Source organism: Prionailurus bengalensis, chromosome X (genome assembly GCF_016509475.1).
Source record: "Prionailurus bengalensis isolate Pbe53 chromosome X, Fcat_Pben_1.1_paternal_pri, whole genome shotgun sequence".
NCBI lineage: Eukaryota > Metazoa > Chordata > Mammalia > Carnivora > Felidae > Prionailurus > Prionailurus bengalensis.
The window spans coordinates 4,706,761-4,722,883 of NC_057361.1; the positions used below are offsets into that span (position 1 = coordinate 4,706,761).

The 16,123-nt window shown below is 47.8% G+C and overlaps 1 protein-coding gene across 3 annotated transcripts in view; it reads left to right on the top strand.

Annotated features, from left to right (window-relative positions):
* STS (steroid sulfatase) overlaps positions 1–16,123 on the top strand; it is a 161,788-nt gene that overhangs the window by 141,927 nt on the left and 3,738 nt on the right. For all 3 annotated transcript variants that reach the window (XM_043571467.1, XM_043571466.1, XM_043571468.1), the window contains exon 10: positions 4,073–4,194. In XM_043571467.1, the coding sequence (XP_043427402.1) occupies positions 4,073–4,194 (122 nt within the window). The remainder of the gene's footprint in view (positions 1–4,072; positions 4,195–16,123) is intronic.

Below are 16,123 nucleotides of genomic sequence, written 5' to 3' on the forward strand. Positions count from 1 at the left end.
GATTCCTGTTCACAGTGAATTTGCCTTCACACATACTTCAGTGATTCATTTGCATTCTGCCACACAGGTTTATCAAAAGAACTTTTGGTGGCCATTACCCCAGGCGTATTCTGAAAAATCATCCCCCCCCCCCCCCGTGTCTCCAAATGAGCTGATTCTGGAAATAAATGAAGGGCAACCTTTGTGTGTGTGTGTGTGTGTGTGTGTGTGTGTGTGTGTGTGTGTGTGTGATATAAAGCATAGGCAACAGGGACTTACATAAGAAGAGTATAATAATAAAATGCATTAATTCATGAAAATGAAAGCCTTCCCATCAGGACATCTTTGCAAGCAGATAGACTATCACCATAGTAAGCCTGTGACCAAGCTCCTTGTTCACAGATATTGCTGATAAAGAATTGCAACATGCCATAATTGGTGAAGCCTTTGGTAATCATCTAAACTCAGGCCATAGCCCATTCAGCTGGGAGGAAAGAAAAGGGGGTGTTGACATCTTTGAGAATTAAGTTTTGTGGGTGAAATATTTAGATCTCCTATCTGTAAATAAAATAAATTTAGATCTTCTAAATAAAATTTAGATCTCCTAAATAATATAAAATAAAATTTCAGTCTGTTCACATTAGGAAAAGAAATCAGTATTTGAATGAGCAGTGTCATTTTTGTCTCATGAAGACCAGGGAAGTGACTTCATTCTCCCATTAAATGTTGCTGCCCAATGGCCAGGCAACTGCGGATGACTATTTCAATAGAGTCCTACACATAAAACTAGTTCCCCTGCGTTTTGCAGAAAAAGGGGTGAAACTCTTCCTGTACGTACAAATACTCATGATTGGTCTTGCTTTGTATTTAAATTAGGCAGTGTGTTCAATGTTTATGAATGGAGGAATTTTTTATATCATGAAAATAACTTCCTGGTTTACTTGGAATTTCCTGTAGTTTATTAAAGGTACACACACTTTCTCCAAAAAATGTCTCCCTTTACTGTTACTTTCTAGTGAGGAAATCACTTTGTTGTGAATGTCACACAGGTATCTCACCAGCATGGCACCCCAAATTAGCCTCTTTGTCAGTCCCCAAAACCTTGTCTGGTCTGTACTCCCCCTTCTGCAAAGCTTTCCCCTTTCCTGTGATCCCTAAATCCTTCTGAGAGCTGGCCAGGCAGAGTTCAGGACATCCAGGCAGAGTCGAGCAGAGTCGAGGACATCCAGGAAAACTATGTGCTGGTTCACAACTAAGAGAAAGGCCAGCACATCCCAGGCAGGGAAGGAAGTCACCGCAACCCAAGGAAAGTTCCCGAAACGTGCTCTTTGCAGTGATGTGACAGGTGTCCCTTGGTATTTAATTTGATGTGACATTCTGAAATCAGCTGCCTGGAAATGAGTGCTTAAAATCATGACGGTCATTGCGGGTCAGGAGCCCATAGAGAGTGTCTCTACCTCACTTTCCAAATTAAAAACAATTTCAAATGAACACATCTTTCAAAGAATCAAGCGGAGGCTACAAAAGAACTCATCCAATTTCATAGCAGGGACTACCTGTGCACACTCGCTATGAAAACTTGAATTCACCGGCAGAAAAGTCCCAATTAAGAGTCTTCTCAATAGAAAACAGCAATGCTTCGTGTCGCTCTGAGAGTGCCTCGTCCCTGGTCCCACAGATCGCGACGTTATGGAAGCATTTCTGCCCGGGGCCGCATCAGGGGAAACGTGCTGCCTCTGGGTTATGGCCACGGCTATCGGTGACTCACACATGCTGTTTAAAACAATTCCAAGTGTTTTGATAGCTTCGACACCATTTAAAAGTTGAGCGCAGTGGGGTCACTTCCAATTTTTCACGGCAGAAATGAGCCTCTCTTTGACAGACCATATTTCTGTAGCACTCTTAAACAAACGGTGGCTTTTCACAGTGGCATGATTTATTGCCTGCTTCTAGAGATGAGTACATTAGGTATAGGATGTTAAAAAAATAATAATAAGGGACGCCTGTGTGGCTCAGTCGGTTGAGCATCCGACTTCAGCTCAGGTCATGATCTCGCGGTCTGTGAGTTCGAGCCCCGCATGGGGCTCTGTGCTGACAGCTGGGAGCCTGGAGCCTGCTTCGGATTCTGCGTCTCCCTCTCTCTCTCTCTCCCCCTCCCCCACTCATGCTCTGTCTCTCTGTCTCAGAAATAAACATTAGAAAAAATTTTTAATTTAATAATAATGATAAGATCTATCTCCACATCCAAAGAATAAGGGAATAGAGTTGGATGTTGTGCCCTGGGAATGGACTTTTGGTCTCCATTCCGAGGGTTCCGGGAAAGGCCTGCTCTGCACTTGAGGTGGAGGTCTGGGGACAGGATGATGTCCTTCTGTGTCCCCACCCCCTGGTCATTTTCCACCACCAGGAGCTTCTCCTGTTCAGGTGCTGGCAGCTACACACCGCGTCTCATCCCTTCCTTTCTTAACATGCTGTTCAGGATTGCATATTAGTAAGGACTGAGCCTTTCTCCAAAGGGATTTGGACAGACCCACGTGCAATCACTGCCATTTCAGGATAGAAATACTATTTCAGAGAGCGTGCTGCTTCTGGATAGAAGCGTCTCTCTACCTTGCTTCTCTCTCCTCCTATGGTGAACGGGAATGCAGGCTTGGGGGCCAAGTCTGCCTTTTGTTCTTATGTTTAACTCACAATAATAGAATATTTTCAGTCCATGGGCTTGCACGGAGCGCGTGATTAATAACGAGGGCTGAGGCCAGAGAAGTGCTAAGCAACAAGACTATAATTACATTAGGGGTTTTTAGTGACACCAAAATAAGCCACACACAAAGCTCAGGGGATGCAGAGAGCCTCTCAAGAACGCTAACCCAAATTATAGAACCAAGGTCGACTTCCAGCTTCTGAATTCCTCCTGATAAGGGATGACAGGGATGGAGTGTTTTTCATCAGAGAAAGATAATCCTCAGCTGAGACCATCTAGCACTTACAAAGTAGCTCTCTGCCCCTTGTTTTTTGTTTTTTTGTTTTGTTTTGTTTTTTAATTTTTTAACATTTATTCACCTTTGAAAGGCAGAGGGAGACAGAGCACAAATGGGGGAGGGGCAGAGAGAGAGGGAGACACAGAATCCGAAGCAGGCTCCAGGCTCTGAGCCATCAGCCCAGAGCCCGACGCAGGGCTTGAACTCACGGACCGCGAGATCATGACCTGAGCCGAAGTCGGCCACTTAACCGACTGAGCCACCCAGGCACCCCTCTGCCCCTTGTTTTGATGGCATGGCCCTAATGGTACCAATGACTTGAGCTGTTCTAGTGGCTGTTAATGTATGTTTAACCCAAAACGTTAGGCTTTTTTTCCCCCTTATTTTAAATGCCAAATAATCTTATTTTGCTCCTAACCAATTGTATATCATCAATTGTTTGCAGTCTGGAAAGTTCCCCTTGGTCTGGTTAGATAGTCGTACAAGAGATGTTTGTATCCGGGAACAATGCATCCAAAGGGTATCTAGTATCATCAGCATTATTATTCTCTTAGAGATTAATTCCTTCTGATTTAGAAATGTGCTTCCATTGACTTCTGTCCAAGCCAAGCTGCTCCCATACCTTTTCGTAACACAAATAGTTAGATACCCTTCTTTTCACGAGAGCTGTACTTCGGGAATAAAGCTTCCCGTGTGCCAAGGCAATAGGCAGAAGTTGGATTTAGGACGAGTAGCGGGGGGAGTGGTTGAGAGCATGGCTACCCAATCAGCTGGGTTTCCGTCCAGTGGCCGGTCCTAGCTACATGACCTTGGACTTGCACCTTCTGGCCAAGTTGAGTTTCCTCAACTCGTCACCAGGGGATGATAATGGTCCCAACTCCTGGTGCAACTGGAGGATTCACTGAGTTCATACAAGAGCAGAATTGGCCACGCTAAGTTGCATATGGTGCCTGACAGGGGTCAGCGAGTGTTCTTTGTGTTGGCTGCTCAGTTATGACCAGGTGACTCTATCATGCTCTCATTTGCTGGAAGGGCAGCTCAAAAGTTGGGGCGATTTAGCCCGAGGATGATGTGGCCACTCGCCACCTGATGCCTGGCTGGCTTTGTCCCCACAGAATCATTGATGGACGTGACCTGATGCCCCTGCTTCAAGGGAAAACCCAATACTCCGATCACGAGTTTCTCTTCCATTACTGCAACTTCTACTTAAATGCCGTGCGCTGGCGTCCTCGGAACAGTGAGTAACACACGTCTTCCCACACCTCTGCTTGGCTTGCGATCAGGGCCGTGCAAGTCCAAAGGGCAAGAGGGCTTAGCTCCGCAAAGGCCAGGGAATGCCTCAGCACGGTGACTGTGCTTTGTTTCCAGCCTCTGCTCCTCCTGTTTTCTCTTGTTCGCTGGGGTCCGTTGTTGTGCAGGCACGAGGGTGTGATCCAGACAGTCATTCGTGAGCAGCTCTGACTCTCAGGCAGAGGAAGCCCCAGCTGGCAGCCCTCCATGTCCCACGAGCTGCCCACCTTCCCTCCAGCTCCTTGTGGCTCTGAGTCTCAGCCACTGCAGCGCCCCCTGCTGTGGGTGGCATGTGACTCCTGCTGGCAGCTTCCTCTGCCCGGGAGGACTCTCCTTCTCTGGCCTTCTCAGTGCCCCCCCAAAGCCCCGCTGAAACACCACCCCCCCCCCATGCCTGCCGTCCAGCACTTGGTAGCTTCACGCTCTCATGCAGAGTGGCGTTGAGATGGTCACGGGACAGTCTCTCCAAAGCCTCGGAGATGGCGGATCATGAGCTGGATTTAGGTCTTTAAAAGCGCAGTCCAGATGCGTCGATGTCATTGTGTACGTGCCAAACTGGGTGTCGTTTAAAGCGTGCCCTGTACCCGAAATGGGATAGAATTCGGGTTTTCCGATGGCGGTTTTTGAGCTGTGTTTGTAGCAGGCGTGCAAGAGCAGAGCGGTGGTCCTCCGTGCAGGGACGGGCTTCAGGTGTTTCTCCATGTGTTTAATCTTTGAATCACAGTGATGTTCGCAGCCCTAAGATGCGCGGAGCCCGGAAAGCTGGCGACTGTGCTGGGATTGTACGTGCAGCGGGTGGGTGTTGAGGGCAGGCTACCCGTATCACCTTCAGAGATGAAGGAAAACTCCCAGTTCTCTGTTGTCCCTTGGGTCCTGTCCCTGGAGGCTACCCTATGCGGGGGCCTCCCAGCTGACGGCTCATTCCTGAGCTCGGGCGATTTCCATACCGGTTATCACCACCACGCACTCCGCACCTGCTCACCCAGCCCGTTTACCAAAGGCTTATTCAAAGAACAGCTTCTTCCTGATTTTGCATGTCGAAAATTGCAAGCCTTCCCTTAGCCACGGAGACAACACCAGGTTTACCCTTCACAGTGTCTACCGGAAGGCCGGGCCGCTTCCTTGCGACGTTTTCTGGAAGATAAGTAAGAGAGAAACACGAGTTTAGGATTCTCTACCTGGGAGGGTTCTGTTTGCCTGTCCCGTCGCTGTGTCCCTGATTCCAAATCTCGGCACGGACACAGGGGCTCTTTTAGATGAAGGGACACGTGGAGGTCTGAGACCTCCAGTGAATGAGAGGTCTTCTCCTTCCCACCTCTTGGTAGACGGAGCCTGCAAGAAACATAGAGAACAAGGTTTCTAGAAGGAAGCGCCTATCCTGTCCCGAACCTTGGAGAAGCGCATATACATAGCGCCAGCCCCCGACCCCCACCGCCACCCCCACCCCCAGCCCCGGGCAGAGACCGGAAAGAACAGATTGGATCAGGGGCTGGAGAAACACTCTGTGGAGGAGGAAAGACACAAGGGACAGAGAGAGACAGAAAATAGGAGGAAGTGAGAAAAACAAGACCCAGATTCTGATAGGCGGCTGGCCCTGGGATGAAATTTGCTGCCCAGACACACGCGGGTGACATTTCCTCCAGCGCACTTCCTGAAAGGCTGAACCGATAACAGAAAAGTGGGGATCGCGGCGCTCCAGCGCCTGAGGCATCCGTCCAGCCCAGGAGTGTCCACGCCGTAGATTTTATGAGTCCTCTCTCCCTTGCCTCTCAGGTGATACCTGAAACTCAGTAACGACGGTTGTGGTCAGGCACTGTCACACTCGGCTTTGTGGGGCTCTACTCAGTAGTTCATGTGTTTCTCCTGCCGGTATGATTCAGCACCTACTGTGTGGCATCCAGTGTGCTAGAATTGTATCTGCCAGTGAGCAAAACAGACCAGATTCCCTGCCTGACACCAGGCTGTGTGGCTGGCTCTGTCACAGGCCGCGGTGGTGGAGGTGTGAGAGGAAGGTGGGACTGTCACCCCCACGCAGTTACCTGTCAACTACAGGAAACAAAGGCAACTGGTGCTAGCTGGGTGGGTCAGCTTCCATCAGCTTCCATCAGCTTCCATCAGCTCGGATCTCTTTGGTGGGACATTGTCAGTGATTGCCGTACTCTGTGGTGGGACAAGGTACGTAATACTTAAAGAAAAGAGGGTTGCAGGGCTGCGTGGGGGGCTCAGTCGGTTGAGTGTCCGACTTGGGCTCAGGGCATGATCTCACAGTTCGTGGGTTTGAGCCCCACTCGGGCTCTGTACTGACAGCTCAGAGCCTGGAGCCTGCTTCGGGTTCTGTGTCCCCCTCTCTCTCTCTGCCCCCCCCCCTTGCTCTCTCTCTCTCTCTCTCTCTCTCTCTGTCTCAAAAATAAATAAACATTTAAGCAATTAAAAAAACCCGTCCCCTTGACCTCATTCTGCACCAGGTTGAGACAACTATGCAGAGGGAACTGTATGTAACTAGAGCCTGCTTCAGATTCCGTGTCTCCCTTTCTCTCTCTCTCTCTCTCTCTCTCTCTCTCTCTCTCTCTCTCTCCCTCTCTCTCTCTCTCTCTCTAATAAATAATTTTTTTTTAATTAAAAGAAAAAGAAAAGAGGGTTGCAGCCTGAGCTCAGAAGACTTTTTAGAGAAGAAAAGAGAAATGTAGGATCAGGATTTAGTCACAGCAGGCCCATGCTGGAGCCAGCTCCTGGTAGGTCGGGAACCTTCCCCACGTGCTGTTAAACTGTTGCTAACGTGAGCTCAGCCGCGCTGGGGGTATTTACACTCGGGGAATTGGTGGGCACAGCAGACCCGGGCTTTCTTCCTCTCTCACAGCTTCCCACTGAGAGCTAGAATTCCATTTCCACCCCTTTGAAACACAAATCCCTTTCAACTGTTAACACGCAATGTCTACTCTATAATTCACTAATTCCATAATTATAATAATTCTGTAATTTAGTTGTCTCAGCAAGTTGAACGACATAATTTAATCATGAGCTAATATCATTACTCCCATTACATTGTAAAAGAACTCACAAAAGCATTATTATCACATGCCTAGCTTTTCTTTCTTTAAAATGGGAATTTTGAATTAAAATATACTGTGCAATGTGTATTAAAAGCCTTGGCTTTAAATTGGGGCATGTGAATCGACGTGAATTAAAAATTCAGTGTAATGGAAGCTTGATTTTATGGATAAAATTTATCTCAGAAAGCAGGAGATCCTTGGCTAAAGCGTTCTGTCACAGATTTGCAAGCTTAAGAATATAGCATACAAACTCCATGTTAATGGCTGAACACCCAGTTCATGATGACAGAGAAATGCATGGGATGTGGTCATCCTGAGGCTGAGCAAAAAGGGCCTCACAAATCTGGCTATTGTTTTTTTTTGTTTGTTTTCATTTTGAGAGAGAGAGAGAGAGAGTGCAAGCTTAAGGGGAGGAGAGAGAGGGGGAGAGAAAAGCCCGAGCAGGGTCTGTGGTCTCAGCCCAGAGCCCAACACAGGGCTCTATCTCATGAACCATGAGATCAGGACCTGAGCTGAGATCAAGAGTCGGACACTTAACCGACTGAGCCATGCAAGTGCCCCACGAGCTACCTTTCAGTTCAAGTTTGTTTGAAACTTTTTGTCTGTGATTGGAAAAAAAAGGCATCTTATAAAGAAATCGCAACAAAACACTGTAGGATAACAGAACTCACTCTAAAATCATGTGTTTGTATCCCACTTTTTAAAAGGTGCCTTCTTTGTGATGCCTGGGTGGCTCAGTCGGTTGAGCGTCCGACTTCAGCTCAGGTCATGATCTTGCGGGTCGTGAGTTCGAGCCCCGTGTCGGGCTCTGTGCTGACAGCTCAGAGCCCGGAGCCTGCTTTGGCTTCTGCCTCTCCCTCCCTTTCTCTCTCTCTCTTTCTCTGTCTTTCTCTCTGCCCCTCCCCCACTAGTGCTCTGTCTCTCAAAAATAAATAAATGTAAAAAAATAAATAAGTAAAAATAAATAAAAAGTGCCGCCTTTTCAAAATAGATCGGGAAGCTTTATTTTTTTTCCGTTATGTCATCTTGTTTATTATTATAATTTCTGTAATGAATATGCAGATTTTGTTAACTCCTTTCTGTTCAGCGTGCCTGTGCAAGAGATAAAGTTTAAAATGAAAATAGCATCACTACGGTGAGTAAAGCCAAATGCTTGCTTTGCTGACTGCCTAAAGTTTTCACACGGTTGAGAAATGCATTTTGTCTCTAAAGTACACCTAAGAAAAGAGAGAATATTCTACATGCGGCTGCTTGTGTCTCGAGGGTTGACGGTTACCCAGTGCAACAAAGATGTGCTCGGCTTTCGTCTTCATTAGTCATTCCGTGGGACCCCCTTCCTTGTCTGATTGTCGGCAATGGGATCCGAAGGGTCAGGAAGGAAGGATTAAGGGTTGACACCGTGGGACGTGGGTGGCAGTATTTTGTGGAGCAGACCTGTGTGTAGTTGAACTAACTTCCTCGCACTCGACCAGGAGTCCTGGTGCAAGTGGATAGATACACTGCTACCGTTGCAGGGAGATATTTAGGCCTCAGGGGTTCCTTTTCCTCTGTGAATGCCTCCCCTAAATGCCACATCGCACGAGCTCTGGGCACCAGGAGGGACAGGACGCGAATGCACAGTCCTGACGGCTCAGGCCGACGCATCCCGGGAGGCACGGACTCTGCTTTGGCGACTGGGGAGAACAAGTGATGTAAGAGGATGGAGAAGGCTTTCCTGAAACCGTGAGAGTTTTATTTCATTTATTTTACCTCATTAGCACTCAGACTCTCAGGAACGGGCTGAACATTCCGGCCGTTCGTTTCCTTTAATGGGGAGGGGGAAAAAAAAAAAAACCTCATAAATGGATTTCATTTTCTTCAACGTAGTCCATTAAACGTGTACTTTGACACGGCACTTTATATTATCTTATATTAGACAGTATTGGGCAGTTTTTAAAACAGACGTCCAGAGGCGCCTGGCTGGCTCAGTTGGTAGAGCGTGTGACTCTTGATCTCGGGGTTGTGAGTTTGAGCCCCGTGTTGGGTGCAGACATCACTTAAAAATAAAATCTTTAGAAAGACATCCACTTTTCTTCTAAAGGTTTCGTATGCCTGACCTTAGATTTCATGAATACCGTGGATGAAAAATGTGCCAGCTGTGACTTTGGTTAATTTGTCACAATGCAGACTTACTTCCTTATGGAGACGGAATAAGTCCACATTACATCTTCTTTCTTGAATACCAAAACACAACGTTTAGAATGTTCAAACGCATTCTTGGGTCTCAGCTCAGAAGCTGGCTTGTTCTCATCTTAACCAGACGTCCTGTCTGCTGCCCTTTGCGCCCTGCATACAGGCTTCTGCTATTTTATCGTCTATAGTTTCCTGCATCCCTTTTCTCTGACTTGAGCACGAGGCGAATCTCAGTTCTCTGGGTATGCCTGCTCATGTCTAGAAGTTGGTCCTGATTTGGTTCTGTCTGTTGTCGCACCTGGTATTTGCGGCAGGGACATGTTAGTCCTAAGCAAGGCACATCCTGTGTATCAACTATTTGTGTCTTCCTTGGCTGTGCGTCTTCTATACAGAAGTGTTTTGTAGGTGGTTATATACTTTGTCCCCTGTTAATCTTTTATTCTTGCAATTTGTCACCTTTGTGTGTCTGTGGCCATGATCTGTCTTTTGAGAACATTCTTCCTGGGGTGCCTGGGTGGCTCAGTCGGTTCAGCGACCGACTTCGGCTCGGGTCATGATCTCACGGTCCGTGAATTCGAGCCCCATGTCGGGCTCTGTGCTCATAGCTCAGAGCCTGGAGCCTGCTTCAGATTCTGTGTCTCCCCCTCTCTCTCTGCTTCTCCCCTGCTCACACTCTATCTCTCTCTCTCTCTCTCTCAAAAATAAGTAATAAACATTAAAAAAATTTTTTTAATGAAAATGTACTTCCTAACCATATACCCTGGCATCTCATCCTTACCTCCTGCTGTTCGACACTGTGCTACACACTTTGTGTTGGATACTTCTTCTAATCCTTATAATTAAGAGATTTTGATGACACTAGTGTCAGATTTGTCTGGAACAGGAAAGAAAAAGGAACAGTAATGTACATCGGAGGGAAGTCCCTCTGTCCATCTCACGAGCGACGAGCAGAGGCAGGTGGTCTATGCCGTCTCAGGATGCAAACTCCACGTTCTCCACCACCATCTGGAGAATGTAACAGCTTCGTCTTTGTGGTGAATGACTATAGGGTCCCCCGAGGGGCAGCGGGAAGGAGGAATGGGTGGGAAAGATGAGAGGGAAAGGGTGCAGGTCAGTCTTTTCCCAAGCAAGATGTGGAGAGGCTCCAAAGTAAATCCACTGGCCAGAAGTTGGTCACCTGTCCACACCTGGCTTCCAAGGAGGCTGAGAAGTGGAGGGTTCATTGTGGTGCCCACGTGCCCAGGTAGCACTTTCTGTGTGCAGGAGACTGAGAGACGGGGAGCTGTGTCTCTTCAGGAATTTCTCTCATTTATAGCTGGGGAGACACAAGTGTAGGAAGCCACATGGCTGGCACGCAGTAACACAGCTGACAGCAAAGTTGGATTCGTGGCCAACACCGTCTGCTTGTAGGGTCTGCCCCTCCGTGCATGGGCATGGGTTGACCTAAGACGGTTCTCTGAACCATCTGGCCATCTCCACGCCTCCAAGTGTGGACCGTTTCTGGGATTCCCCCATGCCATCTTTTTCCCTACGTGTAGCCATCTTCGGGGGCGTTGGCTCTGGTCGTCCCTCACTGGCTCCACTCCTGACTCCCACCCTCTCAGCTGCTCTCCTGTCCCTCGGTGGACTTTCCGGAAGGCTCAGGTGACTAGTGTTTGCCATGCTCGTTCCTTAGGACTGCTCGGTGTCTGTTACCAAGATACAGGTATCTGCATCACTCACGTATCTGTCTGGTTCTGTGTCGTGCTCGCGGCTCTCCTAGGCACTGCATGATGTCTAGCAGGATGTTCCCAGGAGGGACGGTAGAATGTGCTGGGCCTTCTCTCTGCCCACGCCAGCTTTCATGATGGCAGTTGGCTTCCTCCCCCTCTCAGTCCTGCTCAGATCATCATCTCATCAGTTAATTTACCCAACACAGGTGAGGGGTCGTCCCTTCCATGAAAGGTGCTAGGTGCTGGGCACGTAAGAGATGGGGGAAATACAGCTGTTGATTTCAGAGAGCGAAGAATGCAGCGAGAGACATGGAGTGTGTCCACGGCTGGCGCATGTGCAGTGAGAACAGGTGAGAGGGACAGAGACGTGCTGATCGCATCCGGCTGGCATTCAGACAGGCCCATGGAGAAGGAATTGTTGTAGAGCCTTGAAGGATGGGGAGGATTTCAACGTACAGCGGCCAAGAGCAGGGAGGAAGGCATAGCCTGTATGGTGTACTCATTCGGTACTGGGGTTTATTTTTCCGTTCCCCAATTTTTTGTTTGTTTGTACCCCGGAGGCTTAGTCGAGGGGGGTGTTTTGTGTTCTGACCGTCAGCCATCGGTCAGGGGAAGTAGGATTGCTCTAAATCCTGCCTGGATTTGAGGCAGACACTAGTAGCCCCTGACCTCAGCTGCTTCCTCGTTGGTTGTCCTATTTTCGTGTGGAGTTCCGGTGCAGACAGCTGCAGGAAGCAGGCAGACCTGTAATCCATTACTCCAGTGCTGAGTCATTTAGGGTCTAGGCTACAGTGAACAGGTAGGAGGGAGCCTTGGGGTCAGGAGGATCTCTTTAGGGATCCTCAGTGGGGGAAAAAGTGTCTTAAGACATGTATTGCAGTGAACGGATGTTAAGAGCGGACAGAATCCAGGGTGGTTCTCACAGACTGGCTGCCAGTGTATATTCACAGCTCACTCATGTGTGGTCTTGACTACAAACCCGGCTGTGTTCTCAGAGCTTATGCACAGGAACAGGTTCTTAACCCGCAAAGCAAGGCCAGGAGGCAGGGACTAGTACTTTCGTAAGCTTACAGAAAGGGAGATGTGGACATGGAGAGGTTCACAGCCATGGCCGGCATCACACAGCTGGGATACCGCGGAGCTAGGGCTGGAAGCCCAGTGTTGTGTGCAAATGTCAAGAAAAAGGATGGGGGTACTAAAGCAAATGCTACTACACAAGCCACAGAACCAGGAAACACTTCTACTTAAAGTACGCTGTCCGCCCGGGGTGGGGCTCAAACTCAGGACCCCAAGATCAAGAATCACATGCTGTACTGACTGAGCCAGCCAGGCGCACCTGGGAAACGCTTCTGAACGCAGAACAGAGGGTGTCTACACAGGATGCTGGCCCCTGCACCAGAGAAACATCTAGTGGGAGCACTCTAACATAACTAAGGCACGTCACCAACATACTAATGTCAAGTGAGATGCACGTGGAAAGCAGATTGGCCTCCGTTAATGCAGAATTAAGCACCTTCTGAATGTAACTGGACAATGTCCCACTGAATTGCCATGTGTTCTCGCTATAGAACTTAGTAATTGGTGCTCTGGGTCATGGGACCTCTGATATAAATGACTTGAGACCCTGATGTGGTCAAAATATTTATGTGTTACAAGGTGAGAAAAATCAATCTTTCCTCAGGGGATAGTGGACTCTTAACGATAGAAAAAAAACATATTTAAAACACCACAACATTTTTCTAGTATATGGAGAAATCCAGCATGAAGTACGCTATCAAAATGATTTTGGAAGACAGGACAAAATATAGCGGTTAGCAATATAACATGACATGATGTGCTTCCTATTGTATCACATGCCCGGGATTCGCTCTTTTCCATTGAAAAGACAGCTCTGAAGGTATCGATTCCCAGGTTCCTGGTGAATAACAGAAAGGCATCTCTGTCTTGTAAGCTTATGTGCAATCATATGCAATCCCACTGCTCTGAGTTGAGCAAATGTAACATGGTCCAAAGAAACAGTACAGAGAATAAGCCGTCTGTCTTTTTACAAAAAGTTTTAAACTCCAGGTTACAAAATAAAAAGGCACGTAATCCGTACGGCATACCAAACAAGCAAAAAATCAGAACAATTAATTCTTAATTCTACACCCGTCCGAGCTCGGTAGCCATCCCCCACTGCTCCCGGGCGAGGACGCCTGAGATTTCCTGAGCAGCCTTTGAGTCAGTTTTGCAGTTAGCGTCTGGGCCGGCGTGACCGAAGGCAGTAATGATGGAATCCGTGTGCGCAGCTCTCAAAAGCAAGTGGGAAATAGGGGCCCTTAAAATGAATTTGTTCCAGGAGCCCGCCTTGTCTCGGGGCGTTAAACACAGCGAGACGCGACTCGAATGTCAGATTGGAAACACCCTCCCCGCATCTGCTGCATTCGTAGCAAGAGCAGGGCGCTTCCCGCCACACCTCTGTCTCCAAACACTCGTGGCCCCGCCGACCCCGACCCAGGATGCCTTCTAAGCGGCTGCTGCTGGTGCCGCCGAAAAGGCTTCTAGAGAAAATCCGTCACGCTTCAGAGGACCGGGGGAAAAGAGGAGTTGATGTAGAGAATGTTAAGGAAACCCATGTGAGTTTCAGAACTCCGCCAGAGAGCGTAAGGATGCTCACAAACGGTCTGCAGCCTCCCGTGTGTGCCTGTCTGCCTGACTCGGCCTTTAAAAGGCAGGTGTGCTGAGCACCTGTGGTTTGACACAGGTGTGGTCTGCTGCCTCCTGCAGCAAGAACGAGGCCAAAGCTGGAGGTATCCTCGTGTGGAGCAGCTCTCTGAGCGGATTCCCTTAGAGCACACACACATCGCTTGCCCTGTGGTTGCCAGGTCTCCCCCTCCTCCAGACCGCAGAGAGGCTCCCCTTCCCTTGCACCTGCTTACCTGAGGGCAGGGGTTGCTTGCGGATGATGCGGACACTCGGGACAGTTGTTTTCAGTTCATTCTGTTGGTTTATTCTGTGTTTGGATCGGTGGGTCAGTAAATGCCTAAAAGTCACCGTTGCGACGATACGTGCAAATTATGAAACAGAATTAATCAAGAGGTCTGTCCTTCACAGTGGGAATGTCTCTGGCTCTCTGGCGGGGGAGGGGCCACATAAAAACACCGTAGTGATCATGGAAAACAAGACGATCTCGTCCTGGGCCTGATTCCAGTTGGTCAGTACCTGTTGATTCTGTCTTTATCTGCTCCCTTCTTTTTTTTTTTAATATTTTTTTAATGTTTATTTATTTTTGAGACAGAGAGAGACAGAGCATGAATGGGGGAGGGTCAGAGAGAGAGGGAGACACAGAATCCGAAGCAGGCTCCAGGCTCTGAGCTGTCAGCACAGAGCCTGACGCGGGGCTTGAACTCACAGACAGCGAGATCGTGACCTGAGCCGAAGTCGGACGCTCAACCGACTGAGCCACCCAGGCGCCCCTATCTGCTCCCTTCTTCACGCGCGGAAAGCTCTTTCTTTTCACGGTCCTGTCAGAAGACGTTTGATGAGCACTCAGCTCCTCAGAATAAACAGACAAGTCTTTCATAACTATTTGTAAACCAGGTTTCTTCCCTTAAAAAGGCAGTCTCTGGGGGTATGATGGAACACGACTTGATTTCGAAAGAACTTAGATTTTTAAACTGTGTAGCCATCCTGCTCTAACCATCCTACCGTGGGGTCAATGAATTCTCCTAAGTTGGATTTTTTAAAGTTTATTTATTTTTGAGAGAGAGGGCATGAGCAGGGGGGGACAGAGAGAGAGAGAGAGAGAGCGAGAGAGAATCCCAAGCAGGCTCCACACACAGCCCAACACAGGACTCAAACCCACGAACCATGAGATCGTGACCTGAGCCGAAATCGAGAGTCGGACACTTTAACTGAATGAGCCACCCAGCCTGGCCCCCCAGGCTCATTTAATTCTTGATTTGATATGCTTAGGTTTTCTCAGAAAGGAGAAAATGAAATGTTAACTGAGGTTTGAACGTGGTTCGGGTTGTTTGTGACACCTGTGGGTGGGCCCAAGCACAGCCTCCTAATGTGTTGAATGTTGCCCAATGCTCTTGCAGAAAATGCTGAATTGCCTTCCCCCACCCCCGCATCCTTTTTTTTTTAATATTCATAATGTCGTGTGCTTAAAAGTGGGCTTTGAAATATGTGCTGCTTACCACGTCCATCTGTTTCTTCCCTACTCCCCCCATCTTTAAACCTTGGACGCTATTTACTTAGCTATCCAGTAGACTTTCTAGATGGCCTCTCTGAAACGTTGGTATAGCGTAAGACTAAAGTAGGTGCTGTGTGTGCGTGTGCATGTGCGTGTGTTCTGATTACCTGGTTATGACAGATATACACATGAAAGCCTTTATTTTTTTCCCCAAAGAGCAACTTTATTTCAAACACAGAAAAAAGCATACAGAAAACTATAAAGGGTGAGGCATAGAATGAATTCTTTTTGTTGTTCTTATCACTGATTAAATGTATTTGGGAAGAATGGCCGACCAAGAAAAATTATTAGCTTTTTGTACAAACTTGAAATGCAGACTAGTAAAAAACTGTCAAACACAGAATTTTGTTGTGCATAAATCTATACCTTAGCAGATATTCATTAAGTGGGTCTGTCACTGTTAGCAAGTATGTTCCACCTTGGCACACACAACTTTCATTTAACTCAGTGGGTTTTTTCTTTGTTTGTTTGTTTGTTAGTGCTTATTTATTTATTTATTTATTTATTTTTACCTTGGGGAGGCCATAATTTTATTTTATTTTTTTTAATGGCCAACACCCAAATGTTCCTTTATTTGTGTGTGTGTGTGTGTTTTTCATATATGAAATTTATTGTCAAATTCGTTTCCATACAACACCCAGTCTCATCCCAAAAGGTGCCCTCCTCAATACCCATCACCCACCCTCCCTCCCCTCCCTCCCACAC